The 27,674-nt window shown below is 43.8% G+C and overlaps 1 protein-coding gene across 20 annotated transcripts; it reads left to right on the top strand.

Moving 5' to 3' along the window:
• Positions 1-1,990: 1,990 nt before the first annotated feature.
• Positions 1,991-27,367, top strand: LOC131458011 (EH domain-binding protein 1-like protein 1). Of its 20 annotated transcripts, none has more exons than XM_058626596.1 (31): positions 1,991-2,499; positions 5,964-6,021; positions 6,115-6,210; positions 6,939-6,992; positions 7,091-7,269; positions 7,385-7,503; positions 7,631-7,717; positions 8,686-9,384; positions 9,955-10,020; positions 10,138-10,275; positions 10,431-10,640; positions 10,764-10,905; positions 12,235-12,543; positions 13,373-15,925; positions 16,387-16,683; positions 16,822-17,286; positions 17,909-18,001; positions 19,151-20,449; positions 21,694-22,386; positions 23,172-23,364; positions 23,451-23,599; positions 23,720-23,768; positions 24,274-24,604; positions 24,705-24,769; positions 24,854-24,884; positions 24,967-25,019; positions 25,319-25,439; positions 25,758-25,857; positions 25,937-26,010; positions 26,092-26,206; positions 26,378-27,367. In XM_058626596.1, the coding sequence occupies exons 1-31, from the start codon at positions 2,396-2,398 to the stop codon at positions 26,463-26,465; spliced, it is 9,030 nt and encodes a 3,009-aa protein (XP_058482579.1). In that variant the 5' UTR covers positions 1,991-2,395; the 3' UTR covers positions 26,466-27,367. The 20 variants fall into 20 exon arrangements, with proteins under 20 accessions (XP_058482579.1, XP_058482576.1, XP_058482580.1 ...); XM_058626593.1 differs by having other exon boundaries at positions 12,202-12,543; XM_058626594.1 differs by having other exon boundaries at positions 1,992-2,499; positions 12,202-12,543; positions 25,328-25,439.
• Positions 27,368-27,674: the final 307 nt, after the last annotated feature.

The raw sequence follows: 27,674 nt of genomic DNA, 5'->3' as shown, positions 1-27,674 counted from the left end.
TGTTGCAAAAGTCATTAAAGTACCTTTGTGTATCTTCTGTATTACTAAATACAAGTAATACACCATATAACCAGTAGGGGGCACACGGTGCGTGCTGTCAGCAGAGAGCTCCTCAAGGCCTCCTCCTCCTCTGAGGTCATGTTCTAAGCAGCAGTGTGGGGAAAACCATTAGCTGTGAGAGAGCAGGAATGAAGAGGGGGGGAAGATGTTTAAGGAGCAAATCTCATGCTGGTCTCTATTTATACTCGTCATGTGTTGTTGATAAAGTAAGAATGACCGACTGTCTCTGTTTCTCAGTCTGGAGAGGAGACGAAATAAAGCAAACCCATGGCACCGTGTCGAGTTAGAGAGGTTTCCAGCCATGTTGTCATTTCAGTCTCCTGTATGTCGGCAATAATGAAGGTTCAGGGAGTTCTCACTGAACTGTTACAATATAAAAATCAGGACATGAACAAGGTCTTTTGTCTGATTTTAGACACAATAATGTAAACATATATACGTATAGTTTTCACAGCAGTGGATATAGTGCACATAATCTGACTCTGCTTTGGTGTCTTTGTAAAACTCGTCATGTAAACGGCATTATCTGACCATCTTGACCCAAATCTGGTTATATTTATCAGATTATCAGATTATTACATCAGTGATTTAGTGATTGTAATAAACTTTTTTTTTTTCAGTCAGAATAAGGCCAGTCTTCAGATATAATCATGGGTCAATAGGTAAATAAAAGCTTAAAATATAGTGTAAAACAGTTGGTGCTGTGGTCAGGAGGCTGTCGACTCACGTGTGAAGTGGATGGCATCATACTGTGTGTGTGTGTGTGTGTGAGAGAGTGTTTGTGTGTTAGTGTAGGGAGTTGCCGCAATAACACACATCTTCAATTGTGAAGCCACAGGGTAACATTAGAGCAACACTGAGTCATGACAGAGCTGCTCACTCTGTTGCTGCTGCTGCTGCTCCACACTCTTCCATCTCCAGCTGCCTCTGTCCATCCATCCATCCCTGTTCACCCTCCTAAAAATACACTCCTGCTCTCATTGAGGAAAATCCCTGTGCCTTGACCTGACACACACACACACACACACAGAGTGGGCCAGTCCGACTCTCCACGGAAACTATTCCTCTGTAATTAACTGAATGAAACACTTTTCTGGAAAGCAGCTCTTACGGTTGACGCAGCTTAAATCCAGGAAGTGACTTATGACTTCATAATGTATTGAAAACAACTTTCAGTCTGCTTAAAACTTTTTTTACAATTTTACTCATTATTCTACCCAGATTATTATTTGTTATTTCATCATTTTCTCTTTGTTTATCTATATGCTTATATTTTAGTCCATTTGACTTATTTTCCATCTCATTTTCTCTTTTGTTTGTATCTTCTATTCTTCTAAAACTGATTATAAATGCTGTTTTTGTTGTTATTTATTTGGCAAACAACAAAGTGAATTCACCTTTTTTATTATACCCAACAATCAACCACTAAAATTATACTTTTTCTGTTCGGGAATGCAAGTAAATAACTATAATTGGACATCTTAATCATGAAATAACAATGTGCTTTACTATTCTTCTGTGTTGTTTGTTTGTGAAAATAATAATTATACTTTAGCATTAAAAACATACTGGTTTAACTATTACAGAAAGAAATTATTACTAATACTGTTAATTTATGGCACTTACATGTGTATTTTCAATATTATGTGTTTATCCAATGACTCCGAATAAAAGAACTGTATAAAACCGTTTAACCTGTAGCTGTTGAGGCTGCAGATCTGATTACAGCAGATAAGACTGTTCCAGTGACACACAGACAGTCGGGATCAAAGTCTGCAGTCGTGACTGAGGAGAACTGTTGCTTCAAGATAAAGAAGTGGATGAACTGCTGCATCATCAGTGGACACGCGTTTTGCATATCCTGTCTCACCCTCCTCTGCCTGTCTGTGTCTCAACTGAACAGCTGAATTGTCACGCTGTCTGTGTGTGTGTGTGTTCCAGTGGATCGGAGCCAAAGAGGAAGAAGTTGTCAGTGACAGCTTCTGCTTCACACTCGAGCTGCGCGTGTAACATGAAGCGTTTCCAGCCTGAATGACTGAGCGCAGTCGGCTGTTCCTCGTTGCTGTTGCCCCCCCACACACACACACACACACTCTCATCTGGTCATAAGTGAACATTTGCTGCACATGAGCACAGGTTTATCATCATCATCATCATCATCATCCTCCTCCTCATCATCAGCAGCTGCAGCAGAAGAAAAGGAGGAGGACCTTTTAAGGACGTAGTTGGACTAAGTTGTCGCGCGCACGAGCGGCGGCTGCGTACCATTTGTTTTCTCTCTCGTTCTCTCTCTGTTGTTTTTGTCTGCTTTTATTTTCTGCCGAGGACTGAAGTTATGACCTCGGTGTGGAAGAGACTGCAGCGCGTCGGCAAAAAGGCGTCAAAGTTTCAGTTTGTCGCGTCTTACCAGGAACTGGTTTTGGAGTGCACCAAGAAATGGTGAGTGTTGGAGACACCGTGACTGTCCCGTGTTCACCCGTCAAAACTGTACATAAGTGTCATGTTCGGTCTGTTGTTGTAGTCACACTACACGACTCCATTGTGTGAGTTGTTTTCATGTTGTGGGTCTTTCCGCTACTCTGAGTGCGTCCCTCATGTGCGCACCCATGAGGGTTCTATTCCCTGCCTCTATTGTCAGGGGCGTTCCACGCGAGTTTAGGGACCCCAGGGCAAAAAGGTGACTCCTCAGGGACACTCCATTGAAGTAGACTAAGTTTGGGTACAGTACAGTTCAATTAGTATAGTTAGTTTTGAAGAAGAGCTAAAGCTAGTAATTAAAACCTTCTCAGGACAATGTTCACTGATGCTATAAATTAAAGCAATTGTTGGCCCCGTTTTCCCATAGACTTTCATCCATATGGATTTCTTTATGGAAATTGAAGCAGCGCCCCCTGGTGGCTATTAAATAAATTGTTATTTCCTGGTTAGACTCAGCCTGCAACCTGAAACCTCTTTATAGCTGCAATTTATGGCAATAATACATGAAAATGGTCATTTCTGTTGATGTTTGTCTTTAGTCACTCGACCTATTTCAGGGGCCCAGTCTCAGCTTGAGGACCTTATTGAAATGTCCCTGTCGTTGTTGCGTTTGTGTCCAAACACAGTCAAAAGCATCAAAAAACGTCCCATTTAATGACACGTCTTGGTCACAGTTCGCTGCCATGAGTTGACACAATTAAATAAAATAACGTGAGTGTTTACAGTTTGATATTTGGAGCCACGTGCTTTTGGTGTTTATTTCAGATGAGGCCAAATCACTTCATCGCTCTGCAGGGCTTTTCCGCTCTTGTGTACTTCCTGTCACAGAGCACAGTTGGGCGATGTCCAAGTGACGCGGCGTGAGCCAGATTTCAGTTCTGACTCTTGGTCCACTGATCGGGTTTTAAGGGGTTTTTGGGGAGACCCAGACCAGAATGTCCTTGTATGAATGTTCTGGACCTCATAAAGATATAAATACACACTCACACACAGAGGCTGTCTGCATGAGTCAGGAGTATGACGTTAAAGAGGAAACTTTTCACAGGTGCTTCTTGGTGTTTTCTTCCAACGAGGCGTTCAGGGACATCAGACTTTCCTGACACGTCAGGTTCACCGTCACTGGATTGAGTGGCTTAAATGTGATTGTATTTAAAAGCTGCACATCAAAATATCACAACAAAATGTAGTTTCTGCCATCTTTTTGAGTACTTTCAAACATGGGGCATATTTTGGAAAATCTTGTGTATATTACAACATTCCTGACTTATGCTTCATGGAAAAGTTTCTCTATCTTTGAAACTTTAACTAACATGTTAGTTTGGGCCTTACTGCGCCTTCTTATCTTGTCCTGATGATTAATTGCGTAAGAAGCTTCTCATCAGCGCGATAAGAAAACACTGATCAGCTCTGAGTGAGTTTCTTTGCCCTGCTGTTACTAAAGACTTGTGTCAATAAAGTTTCAGAGTTTGATCAGCAGCGCTGGAGCTTGTGTTGTGTGGGCACTGCAGACAAAGGAGGGGCACGGCTGATTAAGAAAGAGCGGCGACTCCCTGGGAATGGTGTGATGAAATGAGTGATTATCACACACCTTCAAAGCCAGCAAGTATAGGAACTCTGTATATTCATCTGGTTTTAGTCATTACTTCAGGCATGTGGCATAAATCAGATGTTTATTGTTGTGTGCACAGTAGCAATAATAGCGCTTTAGACCGTGCAATGCAATACAAACACCACAGTGGCCCAAAGTGCTGTACAATAACACTGACATGACATAAAACACAAGTCAAATAAGCAAATAAATACTCAGTAAAATACATAAAGCAAAACATCTCATAATTTATAGGGCTTAAAAAAACAGACTACAATACTATAATACAATTTATAATGAGATTAGTAAGGTATATCAAAAAAAGATATACAGCGGTATAATAAGTTGTCAAAATGTAATGTATGTTATTTCATAGTAAGACAAAAAACACATAATAAGGCATGGAAAAGTTCAAAAAGTTCTAGTATAGTAAGTTATAAAAAAAGTAAACCTGGGTTTAAAAAGAAAGAGTTCAAAAGCCTTATAATATATAAACAATGGCTCAATAAGACAAGCAACCTCCTTTTCTACATTAAAAAAAAACAGGAAACAAAATTGTCACGTGGGCATGAAGATAAGGAGGACGAGCTGCTTGTACGTCCTCGTTAAAATCCTATTCAAGTGTCAAGATGGACTATTTTACTGTAATATAATGATCATGTGGGAACATACACGTCTATAGTATTCGCCCCTGTATAATTTGAAACTTCAACAGTTGTATTGTCTGCAGGAGCCACAATAAACAGTGATTACATCTTACTAAAGTGTATTACACCACGAATGATTGTCACAACAATGTATTGTCACGGTACTGTACTCGCTCCATGTTTGTGTCTTCATGTGTCAGGACTCGAGGCTCCTCCCTCCACGCTGTTGCTGTCAGTCTATTTCTGACGCCTAACCTGACCCTCAAACACACACACACACACACACACACACAGCTGTTTCCAACACTGAAACTTCAGACATTATCCGACATCTATTAACTATTGCTATTAATACATGTGTGCAGGTGTCGAGGTGGTCAAATAAAAGAAGTTGTTCTTTTTGTGTTTGTGCGTGCTCTTGTGTTTGTGCGTTCACTGGTAAAGTGGGGGTTTCTTCTTCCTGTCAAGAGACACGCCTCACATTCATATCCACTGTGGTCACATGACTCAGCAGCTTCCTGTTTCACGTCCTGTGCAGCAGATGGCTGAATGCAAAATACAATAGATAGCATATCTAACTCATAATCAACACACACACCAAACTTACACGCACATTATACATACTTCAACTTAAATCAATAAAGGTAATGAAAAATAAAAAAATTAAGGATTTTTGTCTTTTATTGAATTTAAATCATAATTGAAGTATTTTTTTTAACATTTGCCAACCATGTATAGACCTCACAACACAGATACTTTCTGATATAGCGTCATTAGATACATTGATTTATAATTAAAGGTATGTAAAATGAAACTATCTAATAAAACCATATTATTTTTTTACTTGAATTGTTTGCCAGTGTTTGTCACATTTGTATACAACCTTACACTTGCTGTAATTCGAACTCAAGCCTCAAAAAGTGATTTGAAATTGTGAGAAATGTCCGCTTAGACTTAAACACATGGGTGTCTTATTTTTGCCTCAAAGACATTATTATCTAATTTTAGAAGTCATGAGACCACTCGTCCTCTTTTTTTATACCAGAGATATTTCCTTTCATTAAATGGGACTTGGGATTTCTTTTTAAAACGTACTACATGTCTTCATGTTTGTATTATTTTGTGTGTGTTTTCATCACTAGCCTTTTTCCATTATCATTATTTTGACTTGTGTTTGCATGTTTCTATAGGCAACCAGACAAGCTGCGGGTGGTGTGGACGAGGAGGAACAGACGCATGTGTTCCAAGGTGAAACACCAGTGAAAAACCACAAACAAACACACTTACACACACTTACACACACACACAGTCGTGTTAATGTGTTTACCTTTTCTTGTGCAGCTCCACAGCTGGCAGCCTGGAATCAAAAACCCATACAGAGGCATGGTGGTGTGGCCTGTCCCGGAGAACATCGATATCTCCGTTACACTCTTTAAGGTAAAAAAAAAGTATTTACAACATAAGAGGATACATCAATAAAAACACTAGGCATATACTCTGAATATGTACAATAATAGATGTTCAGTACAAGTATAATATTCATTATTGTGTGCGTTTCTTTTCTGTAAAACAAGAATGTGAGGAAAGTATGTAGCGTATATGTCTAAATATGGGGTGAACAAGACAATACACACTTGTAGAGTCACAGTATATACTGTACTGTGTGTGTTTTACATAAACACATGGGACATAAGGAGGTTGTGGTTTTCAACTACACATTTATGCATTCATAAAATCAACCAACAAATACAAGGGAGTGTTCAGAGAAGACAATACTCTCTAAACCGACCAGCAAAACCCTTCATTATGTATTATTTATGTCCCAAACCAAGACCAAAACATGTGTTTATTTCATTTTAAAATAAATATCCACTTGTTGACTTAACTCACGATTTAATTAACTGTGCTTGATTTTGTGGAGTTTACAAACTTACAAATATTATGTTTATAGGCACACTATTGATGATCAATACATCATTCAAATGGTTCCATATCAGAATAACAATTTGCCAATTTCCATCCCAAAATATTCAATGATTAGTTGAAGCTTACTGATTGAAGTTAGAGTTAAAAACTGTTTTATGACCTCCTGTCCACCTGCAGTACCTACATAGCCCATCGGGGGCAGAATGACTTCCCTAAACAAACTGTATTTTTCTCTTTAGGAGGCCAACGCTGATGAGTTCGAGGACAAAGAGTGGACCTTTGTCATTGAAGGTGTAAGTTAAAAAAAGGTTAAATAAAAAAAAATACAGTTTCATTTCACTGTCTTTTATGTCTAATGCTCATCGTGGCTGTTCACCTCCGTCACGTTCAGGAGAACAAGGGGCATCGTAAAGTGCTGGCGTCCGCTGACATCAACCTGAAGAAGTTTGCCAGTCCCACGCCAACACAGACCGACCTGACGCTGACGCTGAAGCCGCTGTCGGTCAAAGTGGTGGAGGCCACGCTCAAGCTGTCGCTGTCGTGTGTGTTCGTCCGAGAGGGAAAAGCAACGTGAGTTATTTTACCTGCCGCTTCCTCTCACTCTTTCACGAGTGTTGTCTGTTACTAAGAACAATTTCATCTGGTGTATTTGTGGAGATGCTAACTGTTTGTCTTTGCTCCTCAGTGATGAAGACATGCAAAGTCTGGCCAGCCTGATGAGCGTCAAACCCTTAGACATCGGGAACCTGGACGACTTCAACGAGAGCGATGAAGAGGAGGACAAGAAGTCCATCTCAGCTGCAGGTTGGCAGACTACGCCGGTCCTCGTCTCTCACCTTCCTCTGTGAACTGTTTGCCTTCATCTCACATTTCTTCCTCCTCCTTCTTCTCCTCTTCCTCCCCTGATCCTCTTCTCTGGCGGCTGCTGTAGTCACACACACACTAACTCGCCCAAATCGCCCTGCTCCCCCTCCGCCCGACATGCGACACTCCAGTGGACCCGCGTTTTCGGCCCCAGGTAGCCTCCTCTTGCTCTTACAGGCGCGTCATTTGTTTGAGGTGTGAGGAGGATCACACACTCGTGCTGTCAGACCCACATGAATTCTTTCCATACCACATATTTCTCATCTACACCATAAACACTTAATCATGAGTCAAGGCCACTTATGTATTTATCTGTAGTTATTTTGTCCACAGAAGCACAAACTGTAACAGCAGCTCAAAACAACCTTGTTTTTTAGGACTATTTGTCCTTAATATTTCTTTTTTTATTTGTAAGTGAATGAAATGATGTGTTGCAACAATCACGACATTGTGTCCTGGTGGTGCAACAAGACGTAGTAGTACAAATACTAATGTAATTACTGTTACATGTTGCTTTTGAATTGTAAATAAGTTAAAGATAATTTATTTACCTTAATGTACTTTAAATGTGAACAATTTAACATTTATTATACAGATATAAACCTAATGTTAATTTATATATTTTTTTTAAAAAACAAGTTCATAGTATTTATATGTGTATTATTATAAGTATACAACCCCACTAAGACAATACAAGGCAGAGTTGGATGTTTTAAATTAGCCATTATATAAGCACATGCAATATTTTCCCTTAATTCCAGAAATGTTGTGTAGTAGAAGTAACTCGAAACTTGAAAATTGCATGAAAATGTACAGTTATTTTTTTTAAAAAGTACTTTTTCATACTGGGAATTCAGCCCAAGCTGCATTTTGAGGTTCTTATTAATCACAGTTCATCACAGTTCCATGTTTTCTTGTTTGTTTGTCATCAAACAAGCAAGTCATGTGATTAACAGATGATGCTCATGACTGTCTACACTGATCTGACATGAGACGTCAACACTAATCCTGATTTCAGCAAACAACTCATTCTCATGAACTGTGTTTTTCATTGTTTCTCTCTGCAAACATTCATCCATTCATCCATCCATCCATCCATCCATCCATGCATCCTCTCACCAGGCTGTGGACATGAGACCGGTCCTCCCAGCCCCGTCATCCATTCTCGCCCTCCCTTACCTATCGCTCCTCGTCCCTCGCCGCGTCGCTCCCGACACGCCGTCTCCACTGCTCCTGTCCAATCAGACGTCCAGCCTTCCCCTGGCCCCTCCCCTCAGCCCTCGCCCAGGTCCAAGCATAAAAAACTGACCGAGCCTCCGGCTTTATCTGACCCACAACCTCAAAGCTCCCAGACCCCGGCAGATACTCCTTCAGTCCAGACTGTGTCTCCATCACCCACATCCTCCACCACTGCTGCCTCCTCTTCTCTTCATCCTCCTCCTCCAAAAACTTCGACCTCAGTGGAGCTTTCTCCATCAGTGCCTTCAAATCCATCTTCTCATGAAGGTTGTGTACATGTTAATGCACCTGCTAACTTGTCCCTTAAGCCCACCAGTGTATCTGCAACTCCCTCCACTCCATTGTCATCCAGTCAGACTATAATAATAACATCGTCCTCCACATCCGTCTCCCCACTGCCTCACTTCACCACTCTGACCCATAAGTCCACCCCTGCTGCCTCTCAGCCTCTCCCCCTCAAATCCTCCTCACCCTCAAACTCCACCCTGTCCTCTGAGCCGTCGTCCACTCACCCTCCACTCACCCGGAGCCTCTCTCAGCCGCCTTCTCTGCCCAGAATCTTCCAGTCGGGCTCAGCGAAAGGTACTGACAGGCTGGCAGTTCAGACATGCATGCCACACACTGTCCACTAACCGATTCCTCTGTGTGTGTGTGTGTGTTTGATGGCTCTTTAACTCTGGTTTGACATTTTCTTCCCATCATTACTTCTCATGTGTGAAGAACATCATCTCATCTGTGTACGGCTGCATAATACGTCATTTAAGCATGTTGGAAATATGCGCATGCACCATATTCACATTGTGGGGGACATGTAATGTTATGTAAGGTCAATGAGGTCAAACATACCATTAATTTAAGTCCTGTTCAACTTAACTTTAAGAGTTTTTTTTCCCTTTTTTACATGAATTAGTTGTTGAGAATAATGGCTACGTCCTCCAAATACCTCAAGTGTGCAGCCGACAAGGCCAGTGTTCCTGTCGGCTGCACACCTGAAGGAGGCGGAAGTCAGACGCTGTGAGGAATGAGACGGTCTCGCCACACAACTCATCTTCTAATAAATTATGAAATTAGTAAACAGTTTTTTTTTAATTAAATTAGCTTTGCTCTGATCATGATCTCCTCTCCACACCTCCTCTGACCTCTTCTCCTCAGCTCCTGCAGCATATCAGCGGCGCCCCCCAGAGGTTCAAAGTGTAGAAGATGCTGCTTCAGCCTCTGGTCTGTCCCTTGCTTTGACTTAACTAACGTTGAACTGCTGATATTCGTCTTCCTTTTTTCTTTTAAATCCTTAAAATCCTGTCATTTCCTTTCCTTTCTTTCTTCTCCCCTCTTTAGTCCGTTCACACATTTTCAAACCTCAGATTGTGAAGTCGGTTGCTCGTCCTTCTTCTCCTTCACCCTTTTCTGCTGATGCTCCTCCTATGGCTCTGAAACACTCCGCCCTCAAATCTCCTCCCTCTGGCTCAGAGTCAGGTGAATTCTCTTTGCTTGCTCATTTCTCCTCTTGTCTTCACATTTATAATCATCTTAAAGTCTTCTACGTTGAGCCTTCACCCCTTCAGCTCCCTTCAACTTTTATCTTCTGTCCATTTTTCCCATCTTTTTTTCCACATCTTCGCTCTCCGCAGGTGCTAAGGGGGCGTGGCTACCGTCTGACTCTTCAACAGTTGGAGGTGACATCACCCCTGTCCCTCTGCTGAGTAGTCCTGATCTGGACGCACTCTGTGACCCCGTGGTTCCGAGCCTTCCCGTCTCCCTACCACACTCCTCACCCCCTCACTCCTCTTCTGTCCTCTTCTCCTCTCCTCACCCTCGGCTCACTGTCTCTCCTTCTACAGGTACAGCAGCCATGCAACACCAAACCGCTTGCTCAAAATAATCACGTTCTCGCTCTGTTCTTGCAGGTTTTTTACTCACAGTTTCTTTTTTGTTTATTGACTGACCTCTTCTCCTCTTCGTAGGCTCGACCTTTCCCTTCGCTCCATCAGACAAGGAAACCACGCCGCGCCCTCTGAGCCGAGGTGAAGAAGTCAGAGTTTCCAAACCAGCCCAGGACTCACGGTCGGTCGTCACAGAAAACAAAGCTGAGCCAGCTGTGATCAGGTGAGGTTATGGGATGACGTCACATGAGTGTGTGCTTGGTTTGGTGTGAGGACAAAGTGCTGCAAGTCCTTCATAGACAGAAAAAGCTCCTTTAGAGACGGAGAGGACGGCTGCACTATGGCTTAAAGCAGCGGTGTCAAACTCAAATGAAAACACTATATTCCACCATGATATCGCCATAAAGATGTTCATGATGGTGTTTCACAGATTTTCAAAGTAAAAGTTTTTTGTTTTTGATACAACATTCACAGGTTTATGATGTAAAAATAAATCTATTATTAGCAAAAAAATAAAAAGAGAAATAAAAACCAAATTTAAGTAAATAATAACATGGACAACCAAACAAGCATATATATGTAATTTAATGTTGAATGTAATATATTTATTGATGTGATGTCACCTCAGCCACATGTTTGGGCCACATGTAATCAATTGGGGGGCCACATGTGGCCTGCTGGCCGCCATTTTGACACCTCTGGCTTAAGGGAATAGTTTTGTTGACATTAAATACACATGCTGATATTTTTAACCTTTATTTAACCAAGAAGTCCACTGAGAGAGAAACATGAGGGAGACATGGGCAAGACACTTCAGTGGTTGCATTTCAGTTAAAATAATACACATGACATATAATACAGAATAAAACAGCTGCAGGTTTGTTTGTTTTGTTTTTTAACAAGGTATTTAAAAAATATATATATATATACTGTAGTATTCCTCCCAGCTGTCCCTAATAATATGGCTAATAAGTAATATTTAACCTATTTAAAACAAATATTTATGTATTATTTATATTATTATTCTTACATATTGATACATACATGTTTTTTAGGTGTAATTTAAACCCAGCTAGAATTTGCACAGCAGCCATTTTGTCACATTACAATGGCTCTGTTCAGTTCATGCAAATCAGGACACTGAGAACAAGGAAGTTAGATGGAACCCAGCCCCCATTCATTTCACCTGTAATTGTCTCACCGTGACAGTGACCCTTTGGTATTGATCACCATGCTATAACATCCATTGTTGTCAAATTAATATGCTTTCAAAATCTGCTTCAGTTTGCTGTTTACCCTTCTTTGTGATTAAGAATTGTGAGATTTCTCAACTTGTTGCTTCTTTGTCGTTGGTATCTGTGCTTCCTTCCTTGACTAACACGAGCTAACAGTTCACATCAGATGAATAATTCTCAGGTCTGTCATTTGCTCTGAGGCCTGTCCCCCCCAACCCCCCCCAACCCGTCGTCACCTCCTGCACGCTCCGCCTTTGTGAACCCTCGCCCGCTTGTCTCTCAAGCCTGACCGCCCCCCAAATTTTCTGTCCCACCAGTCCCGCCCACCCCCACGCAGAGCTCATCATAGCCCCGCCCCCTCCGTGGCCCTTCTCCTGCAGCTCCTCCCAGAAGCCTTCCACCAATGTGGTGGCGGCGTTTATCACTCCCAAACCACCAGCTGATCACAGGGAAACTGAGCCGACAAAGCCAGTGCAGGACATCACTAGTGACGCGAAAGCTAAAAAGCCAGAGCCCGACTTTGACAGCTTCGTCCTTGAGTCGTTAAGTCAGACACACGAATCAGGAGGCTTGTTTCTGGAAGAGGACGACTCAAAGCGCGACACCATCAAAAGGTGTCCTGCAGGGTGAGTATTTATTAATCACATGTGGAGGAATGCAGTGTTTCCTAAATGAAAAGAGCTAACTACAGCTGCAAAATGTACTATAATAATTGTAATAAGAAAAATCCCACGGCGCAACACAAACCAAAATCTTACCAAATGACACATTACAGCCTAATTCAGTACAAAAAAGTGTGAAGTAAGTTATGGACAACCACACTCCCTACTGCCACCCACTGACATGGAAGAGTATTACTCCACCAGCCACTACACTGCTGGCACTGGTGCTGAACAATTACGTGCAGACAGAGAATAAATAATGTGTTTTTGGACCGGTAAAGGGAAATTGGATAATTTCCCACGACACAGTGGTTGAAAATCACAGTGGTATAGCGGAGGCTGTACAAACGGAAGACAAAAATAAGCCGTTGGCTTCAGCTTATTCTTTTTTTTGGGTAGTGATTGTGTGGGAGCATGAAATGGATCTGTGTAAATATGTTTTTAAATAGGTTTTTTTTGGTCCCTGTTTGGCTGCTCTAATGTTGGCGTCAATACACCTCATGAAAAGTAAACATGAGGATGACATCACACACTGATGTCAAACAGTGTGATTTTTACTTGCTAAAAAGTCAGTTTTTCATGTCTGCAAAGTTTCCGTAAAAGAAAGAAAAGTGAGATTTGTGATTTTAGTGATACATAATGAGACCATGGTGATTTCAGTGTCTCAGAATGTGTGGTGCATATAACACGATGGAAACATGGTTAGAGGCTGTGATCAGGTGTTTGTGTTAGTTATTAAACACACAGAGACACAGACTGTGGGATTAAGAAATACTCTTTATCTGTTCTGCAGTCTTGAACTGAAAACCAATGACAAGACCTGTGGACAGAAGGAGCAGTTAGAGGGAGCAGCGGTCAAGGAGAAGGAGGCGAGGAAGGCAGAGCAGGAGAAACACAGTGAAAAGGAAATGCTAAAGAAACAAGAGGAGGAAAGGAGGAGGAAGGAGGCAGAGCAAAAAGCCCTGCTCCTGAAGCAGGAGCAGAGGAGAAAGCAGGAAGAAGAGAAGAAGAGAGTCTTAGAGGAGGAGAAGAGGAGGTTCCTGCAAGAGGAGGAGGAGGTCAGGATAGAGAAGGAGTGGATGAAACATGAGGAGGAGAGGCTCCTCAAGGACAAAAGAGAAAAGCAGGAGAGGTGGAGGGAGGAAGAGGAGAAGAGGAAGCGAAAGGAGGAGGAGGAGGGGAGGAAGACGAGGGCACAGGAGATAATACTCCTGGAGGAGGAAAAGGTGAAGATTCAGCGGGAGGAGGAGAGGAGACTTGAGAGAGAGAGATTCATGAGGAAGATGAGGGAGGAAGAGGAGAAAAGGATGGAGGAGAGGAGAGTGTTTGAGGAGCAAAAGAGGAAGAGGGAGGAAGAGAAAAAGAGGCGCCAAGACGAGGAGGCAAGAAGGAGGATGGAGGAGAAACGCTTGAAGGAGGACAGAGAGAGAGAGCAACAGAAAATGAAGGAGGACGAAGAGAGGAGGAATAGGGAGGAGGTGGAGAAAAGACGTCTGGAAGAGGAGGAGAGAAAGAAAAAGGTGGCAGAAGAAGAGAGGAGGAGGGAGGAAGAGAAAAAGAGGCTTCTGGAGGAGAAATGCTTGAATGAGGAAAAAGAGAGGGAGCAACAGAAAATTGAGAGGAGGAATAGGGAGGAGGTGGAGAAAAGACGTCTGGAGGAGGAGGAGAGAAAGAAAAAGGTGGCAGAAGAAGAGAGGAGGAGGGAGGAAGAGAAAAAGAGGCTTCTGGAGCAGGAGCAGAGGAGGAAGATGGAGGAGAAACGCTTGAATGAGGAAAAAGAGAGGGAGCAACAGAAAATTAAGGAGGAGGAAGAGAGGAGAAAGAGGGAGGAGGTGGAGCAAATGAAAAGGGAGGCAGAAGAGGAGAGGAGGAGGGAGGAAGAGAAAAAGAGGCTCTTGGAACAGGAAAGGAGGACGATGGAGGAGAAACACTTGAATGAGGAAAAAGAGAGGGAGCAACAGAAAATTAAGGAGGAGGAAGAGAAGAGAAAGAGGGAGGAGGTGGAGCAAATGAAAGGGGAGGCAGAAGAGGAGAGGAGGAGGGAGGAAGAGAAAAAGATGCTTCTGGAGCAAGAGCAGAGGAGGAAGATGGAGGAGAAACGCTTGAATGAGGAAAAAGAGAGGGAGCAACAGAAAATTAAGGAGGAGGAAGAGAGGAGAAAGAGGGAGGAGGTGGAGCAAATGAAAGGGGAGGCAGAAGAGGAGAGGAGGAGGGAGGAAGAGAAAAAGATGCTTCTGGAGCAAGAGCAGAGGAGGAAGATGGAGGAGAAACGCTTGAATGAGGAAAAAGAGAGGGAGCAACAGAAAATGAAAGAGGAGGAAGAGAAGAGAAAGAGGGAGGAGGCAGAAGAAGAGAGGAGGAAGGAGGGTGAGAAAAAGAGGCTCCTGGAAGAGAGGAGGGAGATGGAGGAGAAATGCTTGAAGGAGGAAAAAGAGAGGGAGCAAAAGCAAATCAAAGAGGAGGAAGAGAGGAGAAAAAGAGAGGAGATGGAGAAACAACATGTACAGGAGGAGGAGAGAAAGAAAATGGCTGCAGAAGAAGAGAGGAGGAGGGAGGAAGAGAAAAAGAGGCTCCTGGAAGAGGAGAAGAGGAAGATGGAGGAGAAACACTTAAAGGAGGAAAAAGAGAGGGAGCTACAAAAAATGAAAGAGGAGGAAGAGAGGAGAAAGAGGGAGGCCGAAGAAAAGTTAAAAATCCTCAAAGAGCAAAAGGAGGCAAAAGAAAGGATGGAGAAGCGGAAAAGGGAGGAGCAGGAAAGACAGAAAAGAGACGAGGAGAGAAGACGTAAAGAGGAGGAGGAGAGGGTGAGACTCTTAATGGAACAGAGGGAGAGAGAAAGGGTGCAGGAAGAGGAGAGGAGGAAGATGGAAGAAGACGAAAAGAAGAGGCAACAGCTGGAGGAGCAGAATAGGCTGGAAGCAGAGAAGAAGAAAGGAGAGGAGTTAAAGAGGAGAAAGGAAGAGGAGGAGAAGAGAAAGAAACAGGAGAAGGAGGAAGCAGAGAGGAGAATGAAGGAGGAAGAAGAGAGGCTACAAGAGAAGGAAGAGGAGGTGATGAGACTCAGGGAGCAGGAGGAGGAGAAGAAGAGGAGGAGGAAGGAGGAACGAGCAGCTCCGGCCTGCAGTCCAGAGGTCAACAGGTCAGATGAGGACAAGGAGAAGATGAGAACTGTGGTTTCTGCCTCTCCTCCTCCTCCACACGGCGTCACTCGCACACTTCCTCCCGGCCTTGCTGCTCACTACCTCCCCCTTCTGAACAAAACCAGCGTTGCACCTGAGAACCTGAGCCAGTTACAGTCAGGACAGTCAGTTCACAAACCAAACTCTGCCTCCATTAACAAAGACAGGTGAGTTACAGTACTGAAGTAACAATAACAATAACAATAATAATAATAATTATTATTATATTTATTATTATTTTACTGATAATGTTGCTCTATTAAACTGCCAGTAAAATCATGACATGATCACTTCAGATTCTCCTCTCTGTGATTGACTCTTCCCTCTGCTGCTCTGGGTTTCTGCACTGAACAGTTTCGATCAATGCCCAAATGATTCACTCCGTTTTCACCAGTTTTTCCTATTTTTTTTACTATTTGTGTCCTTAAACCACAAATAACACTGAATTGTTTATACTATAAATACGCGCACACGTCATAAATCCCGCAGCTGCTTATTGATCACGTGTGATCCACGTCCACTATTCGTTTTGCTGTTGTTCCGTTTGTTGCCACAGAACTGTTTCCTGTGTGTCTGTCCCTCTTTTCTTCCTCTTTTCACATGTTCCCTCTCCCACTCTTCACCTCAGTCTGGTGCAGCCGTCTCTCGTTAACGAAGGTTCACTGTCAAAAAGCGTTGTCGTCCCAGAAAACAAAACATCCGCTCGTGCATGCGCTTATCCGACTGGAGCTGGCACCCGCTCAGGCCCCACTGTTCAGCCTCCTGAGGGTAAACCATTCACGGTAGAGGTCTTGACCCTGGTGCCACCTCCAAAGAGGGTGTGTGATGCAGAGGTTCCTCTGTGGAAAGTGCTAGAGGAGAGAAGTGGGCAAGATACGCCTGAAAATATCTCTGCCATGGAGGGTACAAAACCTTTGTGCAGAGGGTAAGACTGGATGAGGGAGTGTCTGTCTGCTTTATCTCCTTGTCCAACTGTCTGCTTTCCTATTATTGTAGGAAATAGCAAGTGTACATTTCTAACAACCGTATCTTTTGTGTGTTTCTCTTCTCTCGGCTCGCGCAGAGATGCTGCAGCTGAGGCGGATGCTGCCGTCAGCCAAGAAAACCAGCCAATCTCATCCAAAGACTCAGAAACACATCACACAGGAACATCTCCTGAGGAGCCCAAAGAACCAAAGGGGCTTCACGTGGAACCGGCAACCCCAGTCCAGGTTTCCACCAAACCAGCCAACGAGCGCACGGCTCTGGCCCTGGGGACGCTGCTTCCCTCAAAACCAGAACCAGGACTGCGGCCGGAACCGGCCTCCCAGCCGTCGGGAGAACCACAACAGGAAGGAGCCGAGGGGAAGAAAGCGTCTGACAGCGCGGCCGGTGGTGAGGAGAGCTCTGTCAACAACAAGGAGCCAGTGTGCGAGGCGGAAAAGCAGCTGTGGGCAGCTGTGGAGGAGACCACAGCCGAGACGGTGGAGAGCGAGGGGAGAAGTGAAGAGAAGGATGATCAGGAGCGAGAGGAGGGTGGAACGGGGGGGTGAGTCAGTGATGGATCCTTGCAGCTTTGCAGCATGGCGTGATACTTCTATTCGTCACTCACAAACAACCACATACACACAGAGACCGTAGACCGTATATCAAACTGATGTCATCCTCTGAAAATCACAGGCGTCCTGCAACTCGGCACCTGTTGGACCATATCAGGTATCAGTCACATGGGTGCGGTGCTTTAGTGTCTTGTATAGGAACATAAATTATAAAAATGATATTATAATTTAATGAAGAAGACCTGAAACTTGGGATTGAGACCATTTACTTCTCAGGAAAATGAGTTAAGTTGGCAAATTTCCCCATAGACTTCATACAGAGTTATTTTTGCACCCAGTGGAGTTGCCCCCTGGTGGCTCAGTACCACATCTGTCATACTTCCGAGGCTTCGCTTACCACACGGCTACATACATATCAGCTATAACACACAGATACAAGTACAGACTAATGTTCATTAACCTGCACTTCAGCTCACAATTAACCTCATCTGATGCCGATCCCTCGTGTCCATGCTCACGTTCTCCTACAATATGTCTGTATTTTATTTTTAGAGGTTTTTAAAGGAGTAATATGTGTATGTTTGTGTGTGTGTGTGTTTCCGGCCATGAAAGTGCACACATAGAGGCAGACGTGTGTGTTGCCGAGCAGCAGAAGGAGGCGCCTGCTGGCTTTATGTCAGCAGTCGTTGGTGTGTTGTACAGAGGGTGAGTCTCTCTCCGCCGGCCTGTGTGCTATAGATGCTATAGAGAGTCTTGAGAGAGTATAGGCACATGTCAGTCAAACTTTCAAACGTCGAATACATAAAACTGATAGTAAACTTGCAAGCCTTTATATTGTTTGCATGAAAGTTACTGTTCAACGAGTGTGTGTCTGTGTGTGTGTGTGTGTAGCACTACTACAGTCACGTCTATTGGTGTCACGGGTGCATCCAGAGTCTCTCGACTCAGTCATCCACCTCAAACCTGGTGTTCATTTCACTGAGTCATAGAGAGTTCATTTGGCACGCAGATGTTTTTACTCTGCGCGTCATTCGCCGAGCTGCGTCGTCCATCTTAAAGCAGCGCTGTGTAAGTTTCAGTGATGTGCAAAGGACAGCACCACATTTTGAATCACTAATACTTAGAAAATAAAGAGGTGGAGTCAGCATCTAGTGTTGATGAGCTTGTGCAGTTTGGTCATTTAGAAAATGTCCTGTTTGTTTTTTATTTTGTTTGCACGTTTGCTTATTTCACTATTTATGTCCCGTCCTCAATGACACCTATTCTAAATGGTCAGATTCACTTCTGATGAAGAGCAAAAATAGATTTTGGTCAGAATGAAGAAAAGCTGCAGTATGACTCAGTGAAAAGCTGCACGGACTGGATACGAGTTCAAAAAGCTATTATTCGCGCAACAATAAATCACCTGATGGTGTGCAAAGGCCTTTTTTTTTTCCTTGAACTTACTGTGATGTGATTCTGGCAGTTTGACATCGTGCAAGGGCCGAGAATTTTGGTGGACAGTGGGAAAGAAAGTGGCTCTATTCTCCCGGTTACAAATTCAGTGAACCAGCAAAGTGTTTTTTTTGTTATGACTGTTGCATGGTGTTGTTTTAAATGATGCCAGAGGTGCAAGTATGTGTGTGTTTGGTCGTTCAGTGCTACAAACAATAAATGTCTCCGCCTTGTGCTTTCGCACGGCGCTTTGGGACGAGTCACTTTTGGACGAGCACCAAAACAAAGTCTGAGACGACTCCACTTAATCAAGCATGCAGCCTTGTTTGGCTACATCTGTCACACTGTCCGGCGTCTGCTGTGATCACTGCAGGTCATTTGAGGGTGAGCTCTGTCTCAGAGTGTTCTCTGTCCCTGTAGCTATGAGACCGTGACCTCCATCCTGCACACGACGGGATCCACCGAAGCAGGTCGGGATCCGCACCTCTCCGCAGAACAGCCGTGGCTCCTTTTGACTAATGAAGGTCAGCTGCGTTTACGTGAAGTCGACGAGGAGCCAGATGAAGAGCCCCTGATTGCAGCTGGTGTGGACATTTCACCACCCACAGCCTTCTCTGACCAAACTGAGAGTCACATGATTAGTGAAGAGAAGATTTCCGACACCGAGTCAGCTCAGAAACCTGAGCGCGTCACTTTAGTGGAGCCACCTGGACTAAGTCTCGTGGCAAGTCTGCGACTGGCAGCCAGCGAGCAGGAGAGGGAGAGGTTAGAGAGAGAGAGGATAGAACGCCTGGAGAGGGAGGAGGCAGAGAGGAGAGAGAAAGAGAGGCTGGAGCAGGACAAGAAAGAAAGGGAGAAGTTGAGACGGGAGAGGGAAGAAATGGAGAGGAAGGAGAAAGAACGGATGGCGAGAGAAGAGAGGTTGGAACAGGAAAGGAAGGAAAGCGAGAGGTTGAGAAAGGAGAGAGAAGATGCGGAGAGGAGAGAGAAAGAGAGGCTGGAACAGGAAAAGAAGGAAAAGGAGATGCTGAGAAAGGAGAGAGAAGATGCAGAGAGGAGAGAGAAAGAGTGGCTTGAGCAGGAAAGGAAGGAAAGAGAGAGGTTGAGGACGGAGAAAGAAGAGATGGAGAGGAAGATTGATAGAATGGAGAGGGAAAAAGAGACGGAAGGGCTGAAAAAGCAGCAAAAGAGAGAAAAGGAACAGCGGAGGGCAGATGAGGAAGAAAGGTCTAAGGACAAAAAAGGAGATGTGGAAAGAAAGAAAGCAACACAGAGTCAAAACACAATGTTTGAATCTACATCAGTGCAAAGCAACCAGGTCGTTGTAAACATCCAGTCAGCTGACTGGCCCCCACTTAGAGAGGCAGAACTTGACGACATTGCCTATGATGAAAGGCTGCAGAGCAACGAAGAGGAGCCACAATTTAAACCCGATCCCAAATCATTGAATACAGTCAAACCAGTTTCTGTCCCCGTAGCCAGCCCGACAAATAAACCCGACTCCAGATTAGACAAACCCGAGGCCTGTGGCACTGTTGTTGCCAAACACCTGAGTAGTTCTGGTTCAGGATCGGTTAACCGAGCAAAATCCAACCAAAAATCCGGTGCCATCCCAGTGTGGTTGAGGGAGGAGGAGGAAGAGGAGGTGGAGTTTGAGAGAGGACAGGAGGATCTTGGCTCCATCTGGCTGGCTGAGCTGTACATGGAGGGGGAAGCAGGGTGAGTAACGAGGGAGTGAGAGGGATTAATAGCAGCAGGGAGAGAGAGGTGAGTAACTAGGAAGGAGGTGACGGTACATGAGAGATCTCCTTGTTGCTTCATATGGATGGCCGGACTGTGCTTGTGTCCTTCCTGTGGTCGTTATCTCTTTGCATCTGCACGGAAACAATATTCAACAATATTATTTGTGTGTCAGGATTAGGGCTGAATAATTCATCTGACTTTTATTGAGATTACAATACGGCTTGCTGCAATTTTCTAATTACTGGCCTATACACATCATATTCAGACTCTAATTTCCCAGTTTGGGATTAATAAAGTACATCTATTCTATTCTATTCTGGAAAAAAACAAACTTAAATGTGCACAAATTTCACACAGTAATCATTTTAAATAGGTTCTTCAAATGAAAAGGAATGAATAATTCATGTCAAAAGTACCATTCCCTCTCAAGTCAAAGATAATCCCAATTAGACATTTTTTCAAAATTGTTCAGCCCCAGTCAGGATGTGAGTCACATACACAACAACATCCTGATGTTGCTTGTGAATAACCCTTCAGTTTCCTCTTCACATCCTGCCTCGGTGATGACTTCAAAGCTTGAAATCTCGTCTTCAAAGTAGTCGTCTGGTCGCAGTGATTTGCTGCCATTACCTCTCTCCTTCCTGTCAAGGTCATGACTCAACCATCTCAGGAATAGCATCACCTCCAGTGTCCGTTGCTAACGAGCTGTTTGTTGTTTGCGTCCCCCAAAGCGATGTGAGGTTAGTCCTCTCTAACAGCATGACACGTCCCATGGTGTCCTGTGCAGAGACATTGAATCTGTCCTGTATCTCTTGGTCATTTGTACATTAAATATAAGTTGTAGCAGTTCTCTGCAGGTGTTTCTGTTCAGGATTGTCATCGTCCACATGGCTGCGCTGCATGCTACGTAGCATGGATTACTGTGGTCATTGGGTATTGTAGTTCAGTGACAGCTGGAGCATGTGTGTGTGTGTGTGTTTTGCCCTGGTTGGCTGATGGATCAGCTGGTCGCCGATGACTGTTATTCTTATGGAGGTGTTTTTGACAAACTATAGACCTTTGGAAAGTTTGGGATAGCTACAGTCATGACATAAGTCTTTGGGCTTTTGCCTTCTTAAAAACATTGCTGTGTCGTCTCCATGAGCTCTGGCTACGTGAGAAAAGTTGTGTGGCCAAATTGGAGCATGGTAAAGACCTGAAATCTCTTTTTCTGTCTTCAGACCAGGGCAACAGTCCCCCGCTGTAACCCAGATGCCCACTGCGCCGCCCTTCGTCCGACAAGCCCTTTGCGCTGCTGCCAAACAGCCGGAAAAACCGGAACATTCTGACTCCCCAACCCGTCGCACTGACCGTCAACCTCTCACAATCAAAGGAGAACGAGACGATGACGCAGCCAATGAGCAGGGAGAGCGATTTCAGTCATCGGTGGTTCACTGGCCGCCCCCTGCTGGCAAAAGCACATTTAGCACACACTGTGACATGAAACGCACCAAGACGCACACCGACACACAGATACATACAGATTCATGCAAGAGTCTCGAGAGGGGGGCCAATGAAGACACAAACGCCAACAAGAGCCAAAGCTTGAATAAGCACGTGCATCCAACAAAGACGGAGAGCGCACCAGCGGACACTCCGCCTGATCACGACAATCTCGTCAAACACCAACTGCTACAAGACGAAGAGAAGTTCTTGTTGGCTAAAATCCATCTGATGTCAGGTGACACGTCTCCTGTCATCAGCCCTCGCAGTATGAAGCGCCTTATCCCTGCCCCCGGTGATATTGATATCGATGCCTCTGAAAACTCTTCAGAAAAGACTGATCCGAACCAGGACTCAACGCTTCCCCACTTTGATGAGCTGCAGGAAATACCTCTCACTGAGACGGAGGAGTCAGTGGTAGAGGAGGACGTGTAAGTTGGCATGAGATGTCAACCTTAGCTGCTGTGTGATGACTCGACAACTTAAGTCAGATGTTATAGTTCAGTTTAAAGGTCCAGTGTAAGAATTAAGCCGTGTTTCCACCGAGTGGAACGGTTCGGTTTGGTATGGTAAAGCTTGTTGAGGCAGAAAATAAACGAGCTGCTGGATGTCCTTCCTTGTTGTCCGTTGCGTTGTTGTCGTGTTCGATGTTGTTGTTGTTGTTGTTGTTGTTTGGCACACCGGTACAACGTCACGCTACGTATCTTGCTGGCACAGCCCACCCTCTGCCTACCATGCAAAGCTACTGTTCTCTGTCGAACCGAACTGATACCAAAATGGAAACACGGCTTAAATGCTTATACTAAGGTAAAAATATTCTATTTCTGCCAGTAAACCCTTCTAAATGTTATACACTGGACCTTTAAATGTATTCAAATTCAAATCACAGTGGTATCTGCTTTTTTTTTATTAACCAAATATCCAAAGAACAAGATACACAAATACTCTTTGGCAAGTGTTGCATATTCATGTTTAATGGTTCAAATGTGTGTCCCTGTTTTCTTGAATGGTGTGCGTTACTTTCCCGTCATGCTCTCTAACATCGTGTCCGTGCAGAGAGCTGCTCTCTAACCACTGTCAAGCTTTCATGTCTCTTGCTCAGACCTTCACGCTGATGCCAGGTCTGCTTGGCTGATCACCATCCTTCCACTAAACAAAGTCAGGGGTCGTTTTTTTTTAAAATATTCATTGCCCATCTTGTTTTGTCTCCTCACAGCCTAAAACAGCCGCCACAGCACGGAAACACGTCCACCCACAAGGACAAACACGCCGACACACACGTCCCTCTTTCCTATCACTGTGAGATGAAGACACATTTGCTTCCTACGCTGATAGAAGAAGAAACCAGTGAAGCAGATCGCGCTCCAACAGTCAGAGAGGAGGCTGATGGGAAGGACGACACAGCAGAGGTACGCATCACTACGTCAACATTGATGGGCTTTTTACTTTTAACACGCAAGCACACAAACTAAACAGGACTGAACTTACTTCTCAGGACCTGGTGAACTCCAGCCAGTCGCTGCTTCAGTGGTGTCAGAACATCACCAGCCAATACAAACGGGTGAAGGTCACCAACTTCAGCACGTCCTGGAGAAACGGCCTGGCTTTCTGTGCCATCCTACATCACTTCCACCCGGACAAAATGTGCGTCAATTCCTATGAGTGTGCCAGTGTCGTTGCTGGTTATGTATGAATTTCTTTGTCGCATTAGTCCGTGAAAGTTGTGCTCTCATGGACGTTCTTGCTCTGCGTTTGTCCCATCAGAGATTTTGACCAGCTAGAACCTCATGACATCAAGCTCAACAACAAGAAGGTAAAGATGAGACTCGCAATTACTCATTAAGCCTTTTACTGCAGCTGTATCCTACGAAAGCTTATTAAATCATTTAATTTTTAATTATTGTATTGTTACTCGGTTGGATGTTCGTCAAAAAACGTTTTTTTGAGGTCTAAAACCTATACCTGATGTAAAATGTCTAGTGTCATAGATGGAGAGTTGCTTCTTTATATTTTTTCCACATGTTAAATGTGGACGTGCTTATGTAAGTGCCTTCATCCGTTCTCCTTACGCTGCACAAGCCACTAACAAGCTCCAGACCCGTGGAGGCAAATCTGAGGGCAAGCAGTCTGGAAAATGTTGGCTCCATCACTCTCTGCAGCTCAATGAGCTCATTGTTCGGAACACAGTACGATACAAAAGCTGTTATTGACAGTGAATGAAAAGTTCAGGCACTATTCTTCTCAGCTCAAGCATTTTTATTGGAATAACGTGTATTCTTTTATTGATTATCGACGTGCTTCTCTCCTGACGTCGTTAGGCTTTCGATGGTTTCGAGGCGCTGGGCATCTCTCGTCTGTTGGAGCCGTCCGACATGGTTCTCCTGTCCATCCCCGACCGGCTCATAGTCATGACCTACCTCAGCCAGATCCGCTCGCACTTCACCAACCAGGAGCTGAGCGTGCTGCAGATAGAGCACAACAGCAGCCAGTCCAGCTATGGCCTCGCCCTCTCTGGTCCCGCGCCCACTAATGTCGACGCTGCCGCCTTCTGCATGGCCAGACTCAACGAAGGAATGAGTCTGGAGGAAGGAGGGGGAGGAGGCAGCGCGTTGGTCGTCCCACCACCAAGGACCAAGCGAGTGGTTAAAGGTAATCTGGTTTTACATCAACCAGATGATGTGTTTTTAAATTTAAATCGCAGGTGCACAGTATGTAAATTCAATTTCTGGTTGTTCTACATGTTTTGTAGCTGACGAGTCAATAAGTCCAGTCCCACCCCCAAGATCTGTCACCAAGACGTCTGGACTCACTCAGGTGACACTCTCTATTTTATAGTCTTTAGAAGGACAACACACTGTCTTACAGCCTGTAATAAAATGTCAGTTTTGTCGTCCTCAGGATGAAAACACAACAACAGACTCTGCAACAGGTGAGTGCACACGACATGTCCACCCCATCGACAGCTACTGTCTCGCTCTTTTTAAACTCTAATTTGTCCTCGTTGGTTGCAGAGTTGCAGAAAGTCACAGAAAGTGAACCTACCAAGCAAGAGGCTGAGACAATGGTCAGTTATGTGAACTCCTAACTTTACCTTTTACTTTTCAACTCTGCTTCGTGTCTTTACCTTTCACTCTGAGATATTAAATCAATCACACGTCATTCACATTTGTCTTATAATTCATCATCAAGTCATATTTGTCATGTATTTTTCATTCTTTTGGCCTCTCGCTAATCTTTTGACCTCCTTCTGCTTTGTTTGTCCCCCTCATGTCTCTCTACTTTTCCACTCCTTTCCCCCCCCTTTCGTACATATGTTTCTGTATGTTCATGTGTGTGTGTGTGTGTGATGGGGCTTGTGGTCAGTGTCTGCAGGACACCAGTCAGTATGTGCTGAGTGAGCTGGCCGCTCTGGAGACCGAGCAGAAGCACATTGACAGCAGAGCTGCCGTCGTGGAGCGACGACTGCGAAGCCTCATGGAAACAGGTGAGTCTCACGCACACACACACACACACACACAGATGTACCAATTCTCAATATTAGGGATGGCTCTATGCTCAGGGTGTGCATCACTGGACACGTGGGCTATGATAAGATTCTTTTTATTTATTTGATTCATTCTTTGTTTACTGTAGACATTCATTTCAATTATAAACTGGAATAGTCCAAAACTATCACTGCTTGCCTTTTATGATTATTATAAATAATGCTTTTTTTTTGTTGACCAGTATCAGACTAAACACTAAAGTATTGAATCAGTTTTCTCCTTGTTCAATAATATTTCCCGTTTTCTCTCGTGAACAGGAAGTGACCGTGATGAAGAGGAGAGGCTGATCCAGGAGTGGTTCACTCTGGTAAACAAGAAGAACGCTCTTATACGCAGACAGGACAACCTGGAACTACTGTAAGACCCCTCACTCTCTAACGCACCTGCGCGCACACACTTCCTATCTTATTGACCCCATTTTATACTCCACCTACAGGCAGGAGGAGCAGGATCTGGAGAGGAGGTTTGAGCTCCTCACCAGAGAACTCCGGGTCATGATGGCGATAGAAGGTTTGTGTTGGTGAAAGAACGTGTTTACCGTGGTGACAACAGAGTAAAAAAATAACACCGGCTCGTGCTGCATATGTGCAGATTGGCAGAAATCGTACACTCAGCAGCAGAGGGAGCAGCTGCTCCTGCAGGAGCTGGTGTCGTTGGTCAACCAGCGTGACGAGATCATCAGAGACATTGATGCCAAAGAGAGAGTGTGAGTGAGGCGAAAATATTCATGAAAACATGCTGTACTGTTTATTTTATTATATTATTTAATCGGAAGGAAGTCATGTTTTCAAGTTAAAGCATACATTTAAAGTATGGGTCAGTATTTTATCACATCATTGTCCCATATTTATGTGTTTGTGTTTGTGTTTATGTGTAGGGCGCTGGAGGAGGACGAGCGTCTGGAGCGTGGTCTGGAGTTGAGGAGGAAAAAATACAACAACAAAGACAAATGTGTCCTTCAGTGAGCGGCGACGTCGAGCACAAACACACTGCTGAACCTTTGAAGTTGTGACTTCTAGGATTTTTTTTTTTTAAATTTGAATTTCAGTTTGTGTGCACATTTTCCTGGAGAACTGCTAGATTTATTTTTGTTTCGTTCACGTTTGAATTTTAATCACTGTCTTAACGCGATCGCGTTCCGTTTCATTTCAGCTGCTTTTATTTATTTTAACGGTTATTTTTATTGCCGTACATGTTGCACATGTGGCGTTTTGTGTGTTCTATTCTTTCGTGAGTTCATTCAGTATTCGAACACTGGGGTTTTCTTGTTTGTTTGTTTGTTTGTTTGTTTTGGAGGGCGTAGCGTTTCCTGTTGTCGTGACAACTTGTCAAACTTAAAGCAGAGCTGTGACTTTTGAGGTTATGACAGTCTTTTTCTAGTATGCACAGATTAAAAAAAAAAGAGAGAGTTTTCAGAAATGAAAAGTATGCGTAAACATGCCGAGTGCCTTTCTGATACAAATCATCACATGTAATAAATCATGAGCTGGACTCAAACCCACTGTGTTGGTTGTCAAGTTAAGCGACATGTTTTCAACTGCAGTACAAGCCCAACATCTTATTTTGATGAAGCCTGAAAGCATTTCCACATATTGCAATATTTTACTTTTTAGAGGTTGGAGATAAAAGGTCGTTTTTTAGGACCGATTATAGATTTATTTATTTATTTTAGTTCACACTCTGAGAGCCTTTAACTAAGCAAAGTGTGTACAGTTGTGATGTCTGTGTAGTTTGACGAACGTGTGCTGATAAAGTGGTACTGATCTGCCTCACAGCTTCTCTGTCCGCCAATCACGCTGTGTTTTAAGTTGAAGGATGATGTTGAAGAGTATGATGGGAAAAAAATAAATATTGGTTTGTCTCTTAACTTTTGGTTGGATCTTTTATTTTTGACCAAGTACATTGTGGTGCTTTGGACACAAAAACAATGCCAACCTAATGAGCTGAAATAGAGCTGAAATATGACAGCACTATTTTCTTCAGCACTGGTGTGTTGGTAAAACTGTCAGTTAGCATCAAATCTCAAAAGATGTTTAGTTTGTCCATTGTGGGCTACTGTAAAAACATGGGGCTCCAAAATGGCGGTCTCAATAGATCTGATGAGGCTCCTGATAAAAATGTAAAAGGCTGATTCTGGGTTAATGTTAAACAATTCACACAATAAGGTAATTAGT

Source organism: Solea solea, chromosome 4 (assembly GCF_958295425.1).
Source record: "Solea solea chromosome 4, fSolSol10.1, whole genome shotgun sequence".
Lineage (NCBI taxonomy): Eukaryota > Metazoa > Chordata > Actinopteri > Pleuronectiformes > Soleidae > Solea > Solea solea.
Note: the sequence above shows the minus strand (reverse complement) of the source record. Positions and strands in the feature narration are given on the sequence as shown.